This window comes from Peromyscus maniculatus, chromosome 12 (assembly GCF_049852395.1).
Source record: "Peromyscus maniculatus bairdii isolate BWxNUB_F1_BW_parent chromosome 12, HU_Pman_BW_mat_3.1, whole genome shotgun sequence".
NCBI classification, from domain to species: Eukaryota; Metazoa; Chordata; class Mammalia; order Rodentia; family Cricetidae; genus Peromyscus; species Peromyscus maniculatus.
The window spans coordinates 29844900-29863756 of NC_134863.1; the positions used below are offsets into that span (position 1 = coordinate 29844900).

At 42.7% G+C, this 18857-nt stretch overlaps 2 protein-coding genes across 9 annotated transcripts in view; one reads left to right on the forward strand and one right to left on the reverse strand.

Annotated features, from left to right (window-relative positions):
- Positions 1 to 1008: 1008 nt before the first annotated feature.
- On the reverse strand, positions 1009 to 15411 carry Tex55 (testis expressed 55). 8 transcript variants are annotated; one of them, XR_013043739.1, is made up of 5 exons: positions 14443 to 15411; positions 13466 to 13612; positions 10755 to 10817; positions 3136 to 3308; positions 1009 to 2228 (listed from the first exon to the last, which is right to left on the reverse strand). XR_013043739.1 is itself a non-coding variant. In XM_006975798.4 (4 exons), exons 1-4 carry the CDS (start codon positions 15379 to 15381, stop codon positions 3264 to 3266), a joined length of 1194 nt encoding a protein of 397 aa, XP_006975860.2. In that variant the 5' UTR covers positions 15382 to 15411; the 3' UTR covers positions 3047 to 3263. The 8 variants fall into 8 exon arrangements, 1 of the variants encoding a protein (XP_006975860.2); XR_013043742.1 differs by having other exon boundaries at positions 3182 to 3308; positions 14439 to 15399; XR_013043740.1 differs by having other exon boundaries at positions 14439 to 15399.
- Positions 15412 to 15497: 86 nt separating this feature from the next.
- Positions 15498 to 18857, forward strand: part of Igsf11 (immunoglobulin superfamily member 11) — a 185319-nt gene continuing 181959 nt past the window's right edge. Inside the window, exon 1 of the mRNA XM_042259302.2 lies at positions 15498 to 15618. The gene's annotated coding sequence lies outside the window, so the exon portion shown is untranslated. The remainder of the gene's footprint in view (positions 15619 to 18857) is intronic.

Consider the following 18857-nt stretch of genomic DNA (forward strand, 5'->3'; position numbering starts at 1 on the left):
TTTTGACCAACTGCTAAATTATTTTCCAAGGTAGCTGTACTATTTTACACCTCCACCAGCAGGATATGGGGGATTTAACTTCTTTACACTTCTGCCAGTACTTGCTACTGTCTCTCCTTTTGACAACAACCGTTCTGCTGAGTGTGAGGTGTTGTTTTATTGTGGCTCTCATTACATTTCCCTGATTACCAATGATGCCCAACTTCCTCTTTATGAGCCTCATGCATTGCCCACTGTGCTAACGGACAGGGCAATAGAATCTTTAAATAGCAGAGGGAGGGTCGTTCAGCTGGCCCAGTGCTTGCTAGGTGCACACGGAGCCCTCGGTTTGGTCTCCAGGACTGCACAGAACTGGGTGTAGTTACACACCTAGAATTCCAGCATTTGGAAGGTAGGGATAGAAGTAGCAGAAGTTCAAAATCATCCTTGGTTACAAAGCAAATCTGAGGCTAGCCTGGGCTACATGAGACTCTGCCTAGAAGAAGGAAGAAGCAGAAGGGGAGGGGAGGAAGGGAGAGAACATGGAAGCATGGGGAGAGAGTACATTTGGTTTCTGCTACTGTGAGGAAGCCAATAACTAGAGTGAGGGGGATCCCATCGCTCAGGTCCAATCGGTGTTATTCCTGTTTATAAAAAAACTTCTAATATAATAATGCTAGCTACTGTCCTAGGTGCTTTTTCATATATTATCTCGAGGACAGCAGAAGGTCTGGAGATGTAGTTCAGTGAATAGAGTGCTTGTCCAGCATGCCTGAGGTCCTGGGTACTACAGGAGTCCAGCATGGTGACACACACCTATAAGCCTTTGTACTTGGGAGGCAGAGGCAGGAAAAGCTGAAGCTCAAGGTCTTTCTCAGATGTACAGCAAGCCTGAGACCAGCCTGGGTTGCTTAAGTTTCTGTCTCAAAACAAAAACAATACTTGAGACACAACTCGTAGCCCTGAGAGTGATTCTTTCACAACCATCCTTGAAAGCTTCCTTCAAGAAATCATGCCTTTCAAGCCAAGCATGGTGGTATACACCTTTAATCCCAGCACTGGAGAGGCAGAGGCAGACAGATCTCTGTGAGTTTGAGGCCAGCCTGGTCTACAATAGCAAGTTCCAGGACAGCCAAGGCTACCCTGTCTCAAAAAAACAAATAAAATGAACCGCGTGTTCCAATCTCAGTTTACTGTCCACTGAGACTTTCTCTGCATTTTACTCATAAAGGGCCAGTTCCGAGAGTCCCACCTGTTCCCCCAACCCGTTTCTGTTCCACAGTTGTCTGCTCTCAGATTCCCACGTTGAGTGTTTACTTCTGGCCTGTGAGGGACTACTTCCTGCTGCTGAGGGACTCCTTTTGGTCGATCTGCACTGGATGCCTTTCTGGAGAGAGCCTGAGTCACTGCGTGTGAAGTGTTGTGTACATCTTCTTCTTTCTCAGGTAACTATGTGCAGAAGGAATCACAGGCAGCTGGTCCCCTTTGGTCCACTGCCTCTCTATGGAAGGTCACAAATGGACGATGACGGTGACGAAAGGCATCCGAAACAACCTAAGGGTGGAGCTGCAGCTGCCGGAGAGGTTGGATCTGAGGTGTTCTGCCTCTAGAAACTTGAGAAAACTTGCTAATACTAGGGCCAAACATGAACTAAATTCAATGCTTCAACGTTGATTTTTCTTTAGTATTATTGCTGTGAAGGTCTGTGTGTGGCATGTGAATGATGCATGTGTGGTGAGGGCATGGTGGTGTGGGGGAAGACATGGTGGGACACGTGCACCGCAATGACAGTGTAGAGGTCAGAGGACAACTTTTTTACCCTCTCCCAGAGTCAGTTCCTTCATTTGACTGTGGGATTCAGGGGTTGACCTCAGGTTGTCCGGCTTTTGAGGAAAGTGCTTTTATGCACTGAGCCATTTTATCAGGCCCCTTTTTTGTTTCCTTTTATATTTGAGATCATCTTGTTACATAGCCCAGGCTGGTCTTGGACTTCAGATTGTCCTTCTTTGGTTTTTAAATGCTAGAATTAAAAGTATGCAGCACCAACCTGGCATGGATTCAACGCTAATACACCATGGCTAATACTCCATATTCCTGTCACTAATAATAGGAATGGCCTCTCAGTCCTTAGGTTATTTTGTTCGACCGCACAATTAGTTTACATCACTCTAGTTTGTTCCATAGGTTCCCGCTGGTCAATCAGCTTTCAGCTCATCTTCCAGGCTGACATCAGCAGGCAGTATCTTTATCTGCATAGAGAACATTTATTGAGTTTGAACACATGCACATTTCATGAACAACTTACAGGAAAAGCTAGATAATCTTGAAACCAGACAGGAATGTTTGGGGTAGAATTATGAGAAATAAATGTCAGAGACAGGACAGCAGAATTTGTGTGTGAACGTCAAACAAGCAGAATCCATTGCAATACAGCCACGTAATCTCCCCACATCATTAGCTAAAAATACAGAGTCAAGTCCGCCCCAGTGTTTGCATAGAAAAGTTTAAAAATGTTCGGCATACAAAAATAGAAACAAATAATCATCTCAAGCATGATTTCTGACCAGATATTCTCATACCAGATTAGGCTGAGTTAAAGTGTTTGGCTGTTCAATACCAGTTGGACTGGTAGCACATTCCACATGATATAGATTTCTTTAGAGGATAAAGGTGATGAGGAAGTGACATTTTTGCCTCACCTATACAGATGTATATGGGGTAGTAAAACGTGTCTGAACTTTACTGTAGGCTAAAAACCAGGAGAAGATTAAATCTCATTCACCAATGGCAGAATGAAGCAGGCAGTGATGAGAAAGAAAATAGTACTAATATTATGTTGCTGTTAATACGAAACATCGCTAATCCTAATAATCATTTGTTAAAACAATAAAAATGTTTTCCACACATTTTCTGATTGAAATTTTGTGAGCAGCTTAGAGCTGGGTAAGGTTCTCATGCTCTTGGAGAGGCTGAGGATAGTTACGAGTGGTCTCTTGTCCCTTTTGAGACCTGATCCTTTTCTGGTTCAGGCTTTGTGGGAGCAAGTACTGAAATGCCAATGCACAGGTAGCCATAATGTGTATATTTTGTGTGATTTTCCCAGAGATATCTCTAACAGTTATGTGCAATTTACAAAGGTACCCTACGCATTCTGACCTAAAAATCGAGAACACATTTAGGCAGAGTCACCACCAATGCCTACTGAAAACACATTTGTCGAGAGAGAGCGGAGCGCAGCGCGGCCACCGATGGCAGAGGACACGAGGCTGGCGAGAGGCTCGTCTTCAGATGCTTCGCCGCTGTTCCCTGTATCTGATCATCTCCTGTACCTAAGGAGAACAAGAAAAGGGACAGTGTCCATTTGGAATTTTTATCTACTCAGAATTACTACATCTTTGTGGGGGTTAAATATGTCGCACTTTAAAACACAGAAGCCCTTGAGCGGAGCCAGTACAAGTAATTTGGACTCCACAGATTAAGGCTGCATGGTGTCATCTCTAGATAAAACGACTACAAAATAGAGATACAGGGGCTGGGGGATGGCTCCGTGGTCAGAAGCACACCCTGCTCTTGCAGAGGACTTGGGTTCGGTTCCCAGCTCCCTAGTCTGGGGGCTCACAACTGCCTGTAACTACAGCTCTAGGAGCCCTCTTCATAATGGTCATTTTGATATTGCTATGAATCATAATGTAAATATCTGTTTTCCAATGGTCTTGGGAGAACCCCCAAAGGGGTCACGACCCACAGATTGAGAACCACCGGCTGAAGAAGACACCAATGACTGAACCGCTCTTTGAAATATTAACGTGCTGGATAGGTGGAGACAGGAGGATACCTTTAGGAAGGAAAAAAGGGTGACGGCTTTTTATGTGGGTGCCAGGGACCAAACTCAGGCCCGCATGCCTACGTGGCAAGCAGTTTACTCAGCCCTCATGAAGTGATTTTTCTAATTCAGTTCTCAGTGATAAAATTTCTACTCAGGGGCTGAGGAGAGGGGGAAAAGTAAAAGTACTTGCTGTATAAACAGGAGGGCCTGAGTACAAAATCCACATAAGGGTCAGATGTGAGGCAGGAGCATTTTTTTCTTTTTTTTGAGATAGGGTTTCTCTGTGTAATTTTGGTGTCCTGGATCTCACTCTGTAGACCAGGCTGGCCTTGAACTCATAGAAATTCGCCTGCCTCTGCCTCCCGAGTGCTGGGATTAAAGGCGTGCGCCACTGCTGCCGGGTGTGGCAGGAGCATTTTTAATCATACTGTTTCTGCAGGGATATGGGAGGTAGAGAAAATCTGAGGAGACTCTCAGAGCCGGCTAGCCTGGTATGGTCAGCAGAAAAACAACAAAGAGACCCTGTCTCAAACAAAGTGGAAAGTGAAGAACGATGTTCCAGGTTGCCCTCTGACCTCTGCATGTGTTCCAAGGCACCCACAATGCCCATGTTCTCACAGATGAATACACACACACACACACACACACACACACACACACACACACACTGTACATGAGAGAAGATTCCTTCACTGTGTTTGTGAGCCCCATGTATAAACCTCCATCGGCTCCCAGAAACATGAACTCACAGGACAGATCAAAGTAGTGTAGCCAATGCTTGAGCATTTGATCGGAGGTAAGACATCAACCACAAAAGATAAGCTAGAACTCAGGGTTTGACGCTTAGCACGTTACCAACCAGCAAAACTCCCACTGTTCACCGAAGGACTATAGCAGAACTCAGTCTGCATACTGTGTTCACACCGTTCAAGACTGTCTAAAGTGATCTTACAGACACCTAAAAATGCCATGCACCACGAGCAGGAAAAGTAGAGAATGACTCAGAGATAATCTTATTGTTGAGATGGTCAAAACAGGGCCTCTAAAGTCAGATCTTTGTCTAGGAAACAAAAAGTACACTGAAAAGAAAAGAAAAACACAGGAAATGGCAGAAGTGGAAAAGATCAAAACGATCGAATAGAAATTCTTCACTCATTTTTTAAAAATTAAGATACAATGATATCATTTTCTTCCTTCCTTTTCCTCCCTCCAATTCCATCCATGTCCTTCTTACTCCTTCTCAAATCCATGGCCTTTAGTGTGTGTGTGTGTGTGTGTGTGTGTGTGTGTGTGTGTGTGTGTGTGCAGTTATGAAGCAGCAATGAAAATAACGTTATGGTTGGGGGTCACTACAACATGAGGAACTGTGTTAAAGGGTCACAGCACTAGGAAGGCTGAGGACCACTAGCTTAGGCTCACTGCACATCTAGCCCAGCCCAATTAGTGAACTTCATGTCTCATCTTGTCAGTCAGTCAGTCTGTTTTTTTTTTTTTTTTTTTTTTTTTTTTTTTTTTACACAGGGCTGCCTAGAATTCACTACATAGCCATATAGCTATCTTCAAACTCACCACAATCCTCCTGTCTTAGTTTTCTAAGCATTGGGATTACAGTTTTGAATCACCACACACCACTCCTCTGTATTTATCATATTGTATTCTGTTGTTTCTTATAATTTTATTCCACATTCATTTATTTTCTATCCTCCTCTTCTTTTTCTTCCCCCCCCTTCCCTTCTTTTTAAACTACCTAGTTATTTATCTCTCTAGCTTTGATATTGTTTAGACTCTTAGCTCATCCTGAAGATGTTTAATTCTCATCTAACCTTATCGGAGTGCAGTTCATTCATTCATGTTTCTATGGGGTTTTTGTTTGTTGTTTGTTTTGCTTTTTGGTTGTTGTTGCTACAATTAAATATATAATCTCTTTTGAATTGCTTTTATTACTGCTGTCTGAGGTGACTGAAGACAGGTTGAGGAAATTTCACATTCAGACAGCCATAAAGAAAAAAAAATACACACACGAATATAACCATAACTTTGAAGAACCTTGGGATGTGATCAAGAGGCCAAACCCCAGAACCCATTGTGTAGAAGAAAGAGCTGAGATGAAAAATTAAAGGTTGGCTCTCTGGTTAGGAGAGCTTGCTGCTCTTCCAGAGGAACCAAGTTCAGTTGCCAGAACCCATGTTAGGTACTTCACAATCACCCAAACTCTATGTTGCACTAGCATCAGTCATAACAACCCACATGGGCTCACTGATGTCTTTTTCAGAATAGAGAATTTACAAATAAAAAGGAAGGACGACACGGATCCTATGAGTGAATCTCATTAGGAGGTTGCTGATCAAAGAAGAAGGCTCTTAAGTAATCAGTACATATTTAGTTCCTGTCATATTAAGTTTTTAAAGGATTTGACATTTTGTGTAGAGAAAGGGTAAGGCACAAAGTTGAGTTCTGAGGAGCTGGCAATATGATGTCTCTTGATTTTGAAGGAAGAAAGTAGGACTGTGAGTCAAAAGGTTAACTCTAGAACCTAGCAACAGACAAGACTGCCCTTCATGGGTGGTGGTGATGCATGCCTTTAATCCCAGCACTCGGGAGGCAGAGCCATGTAGATCTCTGTGAGTTCAAGGCCAGCCTGGTCTACAGAGTGAGCTCTAGGACAGGCACCAAAACTATACCGAGAAACGCTGTCTCAAAAAACCAAAAAAAAAAAAAAAAAAAAAAGAAAGAAAGAAAGAAAGAAGGCAGGAGTTGGGGGCTGGAGAGATGGCTCAGAGGTTAAGAGCACTGACTGCTCTTCCAGAGGTCCTGAGTTCAATTCCCAGCAACCACATGGTGGCTCACAACCATCTGTAATGAGATCTGGTGCCCTCTTCTGGTCTGCAGGGATACATGCAGGCAGAACATTGTATATATGATAAATAAATAAATCTTAAAAAGAAAAAAAATTGCCCCACAGGCATTCCTATGTCATCTCCTGGAGATTATTCTATGGCTTGTATGATGGCCCCTTCCAATGAACAGAAAAAATAACACCACATTTAGGAAGTAAAACCTAGGATATTCCCAACGAGACACACATGTATATGAAGAGTGTCCCAAGGTCACTTTGGGATGTCATAAAGAACTTATGCTCAATAAGGATGAGGTTATATAACATAGGTCAGTCCAAGGAATACCCACTCCTTCTGGGAGCCCTTCCCATCCCCTTTAAAATTAAAAGCCCCTGGATTGGTAACAAGGCAGCTCTTGAGCTATGCGTTTGCCTGAGACTGACTCTGCTCTGTGGAGTGTACTCTTTGCATTCACTTTCAATCAAACTGTCTTAGTCAGGGTTCTATTGCTGTGAAGGGACACCATGACTACAGTGTTGGGTCCTGCCTGACTATTGAACAGTCCTTTAAGGGAGGAGTGAGGATTAAGAAATAATAGATATGAAAAATGTATGATGTAAAAGGAAAAGACTGATACATAGAACAGCATTGGGAGGGCTCTGGGTCAATACCACAGTTGCCCTGAGTTTATTCCTCGTGGGCTTTTTATACACAAACAAGGAGACAGGCAAAAGACCACCCCCTCTTTCAAAGACACGATGATTCAAGGTACCAAGTACAGAAAAGTGTAAACAATTAATTCTCAAAACATCTAGTAGACATGCCTTATGGCAAAATATCCTGAAATTAGGCCTTGAAGCATAAGACACCTGGTAATCATGCATTTGGCCAAAACACTCTATTATGCAGCCTTGCAGGGCAAAACAAACTCGGACTTTCTGACCTTGAGTCAATATGAAATAAGGCCACACCATGGTGTCTCTGTGGGTCCCCACACCACAGCAACTCTCATAAAGGAAAACATTTAATTGGGGCCTGGCTTACAGTTCACAGAGGTTTAGTCATCATGGTGGAAAGCGTGGAGGCATGCAGGCAGACATGGTGCTAGAGAGGAGCTGAGAATTCTACATCTGGATCCCCAGGTAGTAGGAAGGAGGGGAGAGACTCTAGGCCTGACTTGAGCATCTGAGACCTCAAAGCCCATCCCCAGTGACACACTTCCTCCAACAAGGCCACACCTACTCCAGCAAGAACACACCTCCTAATAGTGCCAGTCCCTATGAGCCTATGAGGCCCTTTTTATTCAAACTACCACAAAAAGCTATGCTCTTGCATTGATTTTCTGTGTTTTGCTCCATGCTTTGAGTCCCTTAAGACTCATCCTCTGATAACAACTTGGTTGGTGATTTCATAGACCCAATCACTTAATATTAGTCAATTAGGCTAATTTCATCTGCAATTTTCTGCATGTATGATTGAAAAGTTCTAAAAAATGAAAAAATTCTCCCCTTTGAAAGAGCAAATAGTTACTTCCATTCAGCATTAATTATTCTGGAGATTTCTAACCTGTGTACTGTCTCGGTCATTATCCCAACCAAAACAGCAACCAGAAAAACAGATTGTATGTTCACAATAGAATTCTATGAAGGTGATTCATAAAGGGGTTACTTAAAAAAGAAATAGGTTTAGAGAGTCATATGGAACAAGGTAATCATTTAAAGCTAGAGATAGTAGAAGTAACTTTAGGCCTGAAGGGTGTGTGTGTGTGCGTGTGCGCATATGTGTGAGCACACACATGCCTGCGCTGAGGTGGGATATGAATATTATTGGAATCCAAAAGGTAATAGTCATGCAAAACAAGATGCCTCCAGACAGGCAGATCAAAATGTACTCAATAAAGAAGGCTGTAGAATAAACCTGAGCACACCTTTCTTTTTTATTCTTATTCTTCGTCCAGGGTTTTCCATTGGTTTACCCCAGTGGAGAATCAGGATACAAGCTTAATTTAGTCCCTATAGACCAGCCTCTCTGTAGGGTGGAGAAGAGAGGAAGATGGTTGTGAAGTATCAAAGAGAAGACCTGCAATACATGTGATAAGACAAAGGGTCAAGAAGAGTTATTGGGAAGGTCAAAAGACGACTTGCAAATGACATTGTGAGGAAACCCCCAATACTTGAATACTGGAAACACTTTGCTAGAATCAAGTCAGGTTCAGTGAGGCTAATGACTATCAGAATAGCAAAAATATTGTATTTCTACATGCCAGCTAGTTAGGTCCTAAAATTTTAAAAATTTCTGTGCACAGCAAGTAGCATCGAAACATTAAATGCCCATAAGAAAAGCCAATAAAATACATGCATAACATGCATGCAAATAATAATTGTACTAAGAGAACTTAAGACCTAACTGGAGGGCAAGGAAGGATGGGGAACACTCATTTTAAAGCTGCCACGTCTTCCCAAGGAAAAACCCAGTTGAGACCGAAGGAAACCACACACAAAAAACCTACTGGTGTATGCTTGTATGTACATGGAGGTACACATTTGTGTAACTTCATGAATAATTCTTAAAACTCTTAGTATGGAAATAGAGGTCCAAGAAGATCAGAGATATGTTTAAAGAATAATAAAGTGGGCAAGCTTCTCTATTGAGTTATTCCAGTCACAATAATTAAGAGTCTTATTTTGTAGCAAAAGTATAAATAAATATGTGGGATGATTGAAATTCAGAGCAGTGTATAAATTATGGCCTTTTACTAAAAGGAGCTGCTTTCTGGATGAATGAAAGAAGTGAATCTTTACCCAATCCCCTATTATACACAAAACTGATCCAAGATTGTAGACATAGATGTGAAAGGGACAAACAAACCCTGTTTCATTACACACACACACACACACACACACACACACACACACACACACACACACAGTAATGTAGGAAACCATAGTCAAATGTGGGTGAAACTTCCAGCAGAAGACATTGGAAATGATAATCATAAAGAAAAATATTGTTACATTTAATATTAAGCTTAGGCATTTCTGCTCATCGAAAGATATAAGGTAGAAGGGGCAACAGGGAGTGGAAGGACAGACAAAACAGATGTGATTAACCAAACACCATAGCCAGAATACACAGATGCCTGTTGCTAAGGAGTAAGGCATAAAGCAATACTATAGAAAAACAAGTGTTTCCAAATGGCCAGTAAAGAGATGGAAAAGCCTGCAAATGCCTACCAGCTAGGAAAAGGCAAAGGGAGACTGTAAATGTTACCTACTGGCTTACCTGAACAGCCAAGGCTAAACACAGTGGCGACAGTGAACACTGGGAAAGCCACAGAGCTGCCGGGGGAAGAGGTGCACACTGGTGCACTCATGTTGGAAAATAAAACATTCCATGTGAAGCTAAGCAAATACGTGTTCTACAATCCGGTGATTAAAGTACGCAGTGTTGTTCACTGAACGACATGAATGGGAAAGCTCACAGCAAGATTTTTTGTAATAGCTCCAAATGGGAAATAATCTGCATGTCCATGAAAAAAAAGAATGGCTCAGCCGTAGTGTTCTACGTGATGAATAGCATGGAGTGATGAAAATGCATGAACACAATAGATGGATCCATCTCATAGACATAATTTTGGGCAAAAGAGGTAAGACAAAAACAGTACTGAGCATAGATAGTTCAATTCAGAGAGCTCGCAGGTCTAAACAAGTGTTTCACGATTCATGTTCAGCAGTAATATTTTAAAGAAAAGTGAGCAAGTTATTGCAAAGGTCAAAATAAGCAATTCCTTCGTGGGAAGTCATGATGAGGAAGGCTTCTGTGATGCCAGGGATGTTCTTTGTCAGTTGGAGACAGGGTCTCACTACGTAGCCCTAGCTGGCCTCGAACTCACAGAGATCTGTCTGCCTCTGCTTCCTGAGCACTGGCATTCACGATGTGAGCCACCATCCCTAGCTTTGTTCTGTACTTCAATGAAAACTCTCGAATGGAAGCTGCGGTGTGTTTCCTTCACGGCGACTCGGAGCTGTTCACGGCTTGCTTTGTGCGTCTGTCTGTGTAGGTCGTTTTCTGACAATGAGAATAGAAGGGTTGTCCACTCTCCCACTCCGTACCTGGTCGAGCATGAAATACAGGGGATCATCTGGCTTTTCATAGACGAGGTTTTCAGTGATATGCTGAGAGAAAACACAACGCACCATGCTTGAGAGGTTTGCGGTCAGCTCCCCACTACCCAAGGGTATAACATAGTCCATGTTAAAGACATTCACATGTCCCCAAGTAACATCTTACTCTCTTTATTTGAATGAGGTCAGACAAATTAAGATCAAATTTGGAGGGATAAAATTTTAATTTAAGGAGCAATGAATATTTTTTGGTTGTTTCCAAGACCAAAGAGGTGGTGGGTAAGTTGTAAAGCATTTTGAGAACTGTCATACTGCTAGATGATCAGTCAATAAACTGTTTGCTTGAAAAAGAATCAAAGGATGGTGTTTTGAATAGAAATAGAAAACACTGGGGATTTACATATGATCTTCCAAAATGTTTGACTTTAAAATGTGAAAATTATGTTTAGTTTTTGTATTAAATGAGGAAGGATATATCAGATTTATGAGACAGACTTTATGCTTTTTGCTGTTATTGAATAACTTAAAATGTTATCATAAAGCAAGCAAACATTTCATTTTCAGGGAATAATCATCAGGTCCATTTCAGGAATAATACATCCAAATATGATCAATGTATCTGTATTATGTATTCAACATATACTTGGAATTTTTAATTTAATTAATTAATCAATTGATTTTATAGTGCTGGAGACCTTGTGCATGTGAGGCACATATCCTCTCGCTACATCTCCAGCCCTTTCATACATATTTTTATTGAACAATATACATATTTGATAATTTATTTTCCTTAATATCACACTGCATTCATAAGCATTATTTTTTCTTTAATTTGAAAAATTATAGAATCATTAATTTTTAAAAAAATATTTATTATTACTGTGTATGTATGTGTGTGCTTGTGTGTGTGTGTGTGTGTACCTTGGTACATGTAGGGAGCTTGTATTAGTGTGTATGTATGTGTGTGCTTGTGTTTGTGTGTGTACCTTGGTACATGCGGGGAGCTTGTATTAGTGTGTATGTCTGTGCACGTGTGTGTGTGTGTGTGTGTGTGTGTGTGTGTGTGTGTGTGTGTGTACCTTGGTACATGCGGGGAGCTTGTATTAGTGTGTGTGTATGTCTGTGCATGTGTGTGTGTGTACCTTGGTACATGCAGGGAGCTTGTATTAGTGTGTGTGTGTGTGTGTGTGTGTGTGTGCACCTTGGTACATGTGAGGAGCTTGGAGGCCAGCTCTGTGGAGTCAGTTCTCTCCTTCCCCCTTTACATGGGTTTGGAGGACTGAACTCAGGTCATTAAGCTTTTTAGACCAAAAGGCCAGGGCTTTTACTCCACTGAACTATCTTGTCAGCCTTCAAACTCGGCTTTCCTAAATACGTTCCCTCCTTCTATTTAGCGGTGACTGATTAAAGGCAGAAACCTAGCCACTTGTACTATACCAATCAGAGGACATTTTTTTTTTTTTTGGTTTTTTTCGAGACAGGGTTTCTCCGTGTAGCTTTGCGCCTTTCCTGGAGCTCACTTGGTAGCCCAGGCTGGCCTCGAACTCACAGAGATCCGCCTGGCTCTGCCTCCCGAGTGCTGGGATTAAAGGCGTGCGCCACCAACGCCCGGCCCCCCAGAGGACATTTTAAGAAGGAAACACCACAAAACAGACCTAACGAAACAGATATTTTTAAATGCCTATTTTATACGAGGAGTCTGAGTAATATCCCCCACTCATGGAGCTGTGCCAACTTAGAGTTTGAATGGTGGTGCTCAGAGAGTGTGGTATTTATACTCTTCCCCTGGACCAGTGGTTCTCAGCCTTCCTAACGCTGCGACCTGTTAATACAATTCCTCATGTTGTGCTAACCCCAACCACAGACTCATTTTCGTTGCTACTTCATAACTGTCATTTTGCTACGGTTATGAATCATGATGCAAATATTTGTTTTCTGTTGGCCTTAAGTGACCCCTCTGAAAGGGCCGTTTGACCCCCAAAGAGGTCTGGGCCTACAGGTTGAGAACCACTGCTCTTTACCCTACTTCAAACTTGTCTATTTTGGATGCTTTCATTAGGGGCAAACTGCTCTAGTTTTACACCTGTCTAAAACAGATACTCTTAAACACACACTGTTATAGGTGGATATGTGGGTTGCTTGTCGAATAATAGTACTGTGAAAAGAAATGTACCTGATGAACAAAATCAAGCCACTGCATTATAGCTGCAATAATCTCTCGTAGCTCCATACTGCTCAAGAAATCTCTCTAAAGGAAGTTTCCGCTTTAAACACTGTGATCAGTGAGATTTATGAATTCAGGAACTGGAAGGAATTTGTTAATTCTACCATTTCCTTCCGAAGAACGTTGCTCTCAGTTGGTCCTGAGAATGGCCTCTTTTTGAAGACCCAGCTCTAAAAAGCTCTTTAATTATGTTTCTCACTGATTTTTTTTTTTTATAAACTTACTTAAAACTAAAAAGTTAATTGCTGGCCAAATTCTTCCCCAACAACCATCCTTCATGGTCTCCAATGCCTTTGATGGTCTTAATGCTACAGTATCCTTTGCTGGATGTTTCTCATCTACTCCTTTTGGTAAAAACACTAATTGCTGAAATAGACCCGTGCTGCCCCACCATGCCCCCGCCTTTTTCAGAAGATTTCTTCTACCATGTTTAAAGCCCATACCAGGAAGGAAGGTTAAGCATTAAGAGCTTTACCTGGAATATCTGGAGAATGTTGTGCTTTTCCATGTAGCGGAGTGCAACTTGATAAGGGTCTTCAAAAATGATTGGAGGGAACCGCCTCGTGTAGGTTTGACTGGTTCTCTGAGAACCCTTTCTTTGCTCAATTTCGGTTTGAATATCCTGAAATTGAAATATTCCCCCAAAGATTTATCTTTTTTTAAAAAAATAAATCTAAAAATAATAGCACATTTTTTTGCTGTTTTTATCAGTGGGATCTAGATTTGATGAAATTTAAAATTAAGAATTAAGATTTAACACCAAGAATTAAGGATATGTAAAGTATCTACTATTAAGTAGATATGGCTATGTTACTTTCATGGTGTGTGTGTGTGTGCACGCACGTGTATGAGCATGTGTGTTTGTGACTAATGACCTTCAGGGTTCCTTATAGGAGTGTGGTTCAAAGGTTATTTACAGAAGCATGGCTAACTGTAACCAGTGGTTATGCTATTGAAGAAAATATATCTGTCCCAGTAACCACTAACTGCCTATGATCCTCAGAGCCAGTTCTGTGAGAGATCCAACATATCCTTAAGCACTATAAAGCACCTCAAAACTTGGTGGGAGGCTACCTTAAGCTTTTCTACTTCAAATACTTTCTCTCACACAGGGATTTCCAGTTCACTTCAAACCTACTCACTATGGTAGAAACCTAGCGTGGGAAATGATTGAGTAGCACAGTGTTAGAAGCAGAACGGGAAACCCTTGGCTTCCTAAATCCTGCTTCACTGATCCTTCCTGAGAGGCCTGAGGATAATTAGGAGGCAACATACCTCTGTTTCACATCCTTCCTGAAACTTATGGATTGCGTAGAAGATGTTACATGGGTTTATTCCTCATCTCTGATTTAGCATGCATCGTTCTACCCCTGTGTTCTGGTTCCTAACCCCACGGGTCCTGTCCTGTCCTTTAACCTCCCAGGCAGGTATCAGAATGTCCCTTTTACCTACAGTAGTGATTTCTGTGCTTTGAAATTTGTCTTGGCTGGAGGAATAGTACGTTTTGGTTGTGATGGAGGGCAGTTTTTCGTACGAGGACTGCGAGTCACTGGTGAATTCGGTATCGTGTAGGTTGTAAGCTTGGATAGTGGTTGTACTTTCTGTTTCCCCAGCAGTTGAAACCTTGGATTTGAGGTCCGTTTGGCTATCTTCAAATGTGCAAGGCTCTATTTTGAAGTCGGCTTCTTTGACCTCTTTGGTGTCACCAATATCAGCTAACGACCGGTTCTCAGCCTGGGCAATTGTTTTGTAGTATGAACGGTAGTCAGCCGGTTTTTCTGTCTCATGGCTAGTACTGTCATAGTTCCATTCCGAACCTTCACTAAACTTACGTTGATCAGTGGCATCTTCAGCCAGGACATCAGCTTGGTTGGTGACCTGGCGTTGACTCTTTCCTGATGTTCTATAGTCATGTTGGTCTGATAAGGTGTGTTCGCCATACTCCCCAGTTCCTTCATCAGCCTGCTCAGAAGTTTTCCCACCAGATGGCAAAGACGCTTGGTCTTCTATCTTCTCGGAGACTTTTCTCTCGTGTAGGCTGGGCAGTTGCTGACTAGTTGGCTTAGAAGTTCTTCTCTCAGCCTGGCCAGATGATCTACGGTCAACCTGCTGAGATGGTCTCCTGTCAGTGTGACCAGGGGACCTGTGGTCAGTCGGCTGAGAAGCCTCTTCTGAAGTTCTTTGGTCAGTCTGTCCGGATCCTGCACTCGCATCTTGGTTGGATGCCTTGTCACCAGTTTGCTCGGATGGTCCAACCCCAGCATCATCAGAACCTCTTTGAGGAGCCTGGCCTGCTCCTCCTTCTATGTAGGTCTCCTGGTTATTTGGGGACTGGTCTGGGTTTTCATGGTTCAAGGATCCATCTGGAGCCTCTTCTGGAGGCTCATCCATTTTCTGCTGCACCTCTGACTGGCTGGCCTCAGTTGCCAGGCAGTGTGGGAGGGGCCTGGGCTTGGTTGTCTAGGCAACCTTCCATGGGCTTTGTTCTGCCTCTGCTAGGGCAGCTCAGAGTAGGTGGGTGGATATCTGGCTAATGACTGGGCAACAGTCACTGTCAATAGGAAGACTGCCCATGGGCTACTGCAGTGTGAGCAAGAGCTGGGACACTGTCTCCTGAGAAGAGAAGAGGTGAAACCCATAGACAGGCAATCTGGCTCTATTACTGCCTAGTGTAGTGTAGTGTAGTGTAGTGTAGTGTAGTGTAGTGTAGTGTAGTGTAGTGTAGTGTAGTGTTTTTTTTTTTTTTTTTTTTTTGCCAAGACAGTGTTTTTCTGTGTAGTTTTGGTGCCTGTCCTGGATCTTGCTCTGTAGACCAGGCTGGTCTTGAACTCACAGAGATCTGCCTGGCTCTACCTCTTGAGTGTTGGGATTAAAGGCGTGCACCACCACCACCCAGCTTTGTTTTTTTAACTCTTACTCTTTTGGCTCTTTATTCTTTGGAGGCCTGCCAACCAGCTCCCAAATAAATCACACAGAGTCTTATACTTACTTATGAATGCCCGGCCTTAGCTTGGCTTATTTCTAGACAGCTTTTTTTTTTTTTTTAACTTATTCCATTTACTTTTTGCTCTGGGTATTTTCCTTTTCTTACTTCTGTATATCTGACTTTCATTCTTACTCCAAGGCAGGCCCCTGGCATCCTCCTCTCCATTTCTCACTCTTCAATCCTGCTTGCTCTTCCCTGGTCTCTCCTCCTATTTATTCTCTCTGCATGCCAGCCCCACCTATCCTTTCTCCTGCCTAGCTATCAGCTGTTCAGCTTTTTATTAGATCAATCAGGTGTTTTAGACAGGCAAAGTAACACAGCTTCACAGAGTTAAATAAATGCAACATAAAAGAATGTAACACATCTTTGCATCACTAAACAAAAATTCCACAGCATAAACAAATGTAACACATCTTTAACTAATATTCTACAACAGCCTAGCAGTGAGGTCTCATAGGCATCTAGAACTGTTCCTCTTCTTGTATTGTTCTCTGTTTATTTAATTTTTTTTTCAGGCAGGATTAGGCAGTGTGGGCACTAGGTACCACCCTCAGGCTCCACTCTTATAATCAACTCCTCCCACTAAACCACATGAGGGTCCCACACCTGAGAGGGTAGGTTAATATTGCCATTAAACTAAATTCACGCTGCTTTGGGGTAAGACTTCGCCTTGTCACATCCATTCCCTGTAGCGTGTGAGGCATTTTCTTGCTGAGTTAGATGAAAGGTCTATGGCTGGAATGACAGCGGGCAGATCAAGTGAGAATGGGTTCTAAAGGCATCCTGTCAAGTCGTCTTAGAACAAATACAGTGTTAGGGTGAGAAGGCCAAACCAGAGTTCCAGAAAGGAAGAAAATGAAGTGTGGACATATACCAAAAGAAGAAGTTTGACAAATAGAGAATTTGCACTTGGTAGTGGTGGCTACTGGCCACCAGGTTTTAAGATTTGCACCCCTCTTCTGAAATAAAATTTAAATAATGCATGTGTGAGGTCAGATAATCTATTACCGTAAGTTTAATTGCATTTAACAATTAGAGATTTAAAGTTCAAAAACCAATAGTTGGGGCCAATCTGTGGAGGGAGTGGGAACTTGGCTCCAAATTCAGGAGCAGAGAGGGAACTCCAGAGGCACTGAGAGAAAGCCATTTGTGAAGTGCCTAAAACAGAGCAGTACCTCAAAGAGTGTCTGCTGAATGAAAATTTATAAATGATCTGCCATATTTAAGACCATATAGGAGAAATGGACACCATGTTAGCATAAGATAAGTGATGAACTGCCTTATAGCTTGTACCTTCCAAAAGATATGTCTGTGTATCTGCTTTTCATTTACATACAACCATCATAGAAAGAGAACCATAAAGAAAACATTTCCTTAATATTAAGGATACTTTAATATTGATATGCATATGCATATATTTTTTAAATTTTATTTTATAATTATTTAATTTTACATATCAGCCATGGATTCCCCTGTCTTCCCCCCTCCCACCCCCACCACTCCCACCTTCCCCCCAGGCTCCCCATTCCCATCTCCTCCAGGGCAAAGACTCCCCTGGGGATTCAGCTCAATCTGGTAGATTCAGTCCAGGCAGGTCCAGTCCCCTCCTCCCAGGCTGAGCTAAGTGTCCCTGCATAAGCCCCAGGTTCCAAACAGCCAGCTCATGCACTAAGGACAGGTCCCAGTCCCACTGCCTGGGAGCCTCCCAAACAGTTCAAGTTAATCAACTGTCTCAGTTATCCAGAGGGCCTGATCCAGTTGGGGGCTCTATGGTGATATTTTATTTGTAATGAAATGTGATTTTCATTGTATGTTAATAAATAAAGTTCCCCGGGGGTCAGAGCTATTAGAGCCATAGCAAGAGTGTGGTGGTGGTGGTGGTGGTGGTGGTGGTGGCGGCGGCGGCGGCGGCGGCGGCGGCGGCGGCGGCGGCGGCGGCGCACGCCTTTAATCCCAGCACTTGGTAGAAGAGCTAGGTAGATCTCTGTGTGTTCAGGGATACAGCCAGCATTGGAGACATATGCCTTTAAGACCTGGAGGGTAGTACTTACAGGCAGTGACGAGGCAGTCATGTGTTTGGGTTTACAACCAATGAGAAGGCCGAACAGAAAGACTATTTAAAGACAGACACACAGGAAGAAGCTCTCTTTCGGGGAAGCTAGGAGCACTGCAGGAGGTAAGATTTTAGCTCTGAGTTCTGACCTCTCGGCTTTCTCTTTTACATTGGTTCTGTGTTTCTTATTTTAATAAAATGGTTGGTTACATCTACAGGGCTCCTCAGCTATTGGTTCATAGTTCATGTGTTTCCATTAGTTTGGCTATTTGTCCCTGTGCTTTTTCCAATCATGGTCTCAACAATTCTCGCTCATACAATCCCTCCTCTTTCTCGCCAATTGGACTCTTGGAGCTCCACCTGGGGCCTGGCAGTGAATCTTTGCATCCACTTCCCTCAGTCATTGGATGAGATTTCTAGCATGATAGTTAGGGTGTTTGGCCATCCTATCACCAGAGTAGGTCAGTTCAGGCTTTCTCTCAACCATTGCCAGTAGTCTATTGTGGAGGTGTCTTTGTGGATTTCTGGGGACCTCTCTAGCACTTTGCTTCTTTCTATTCTCATGTGGTCTTCATTTATCATGGTCTCTTAATCCTTGTTCTCCCTCTCTGTTCTTGATCCAACTGGGATCTCCAGCTCCCTTAAGCTCTCTTTCCCTCGGACCTTGCCCTTCATTACCCCCACTCACGTCCAGGTTGCTCATATAGATCTCATCCATTTCTCTGTCATTGGGCAATCCCTGTGTCTTTCTTAGGGTCCTGTTTTCTAGGTAGCCTCCCTGGAGTTGTGAGTAGCAGTCTAGTCATCTTTGTTTTACATCTAGTATCC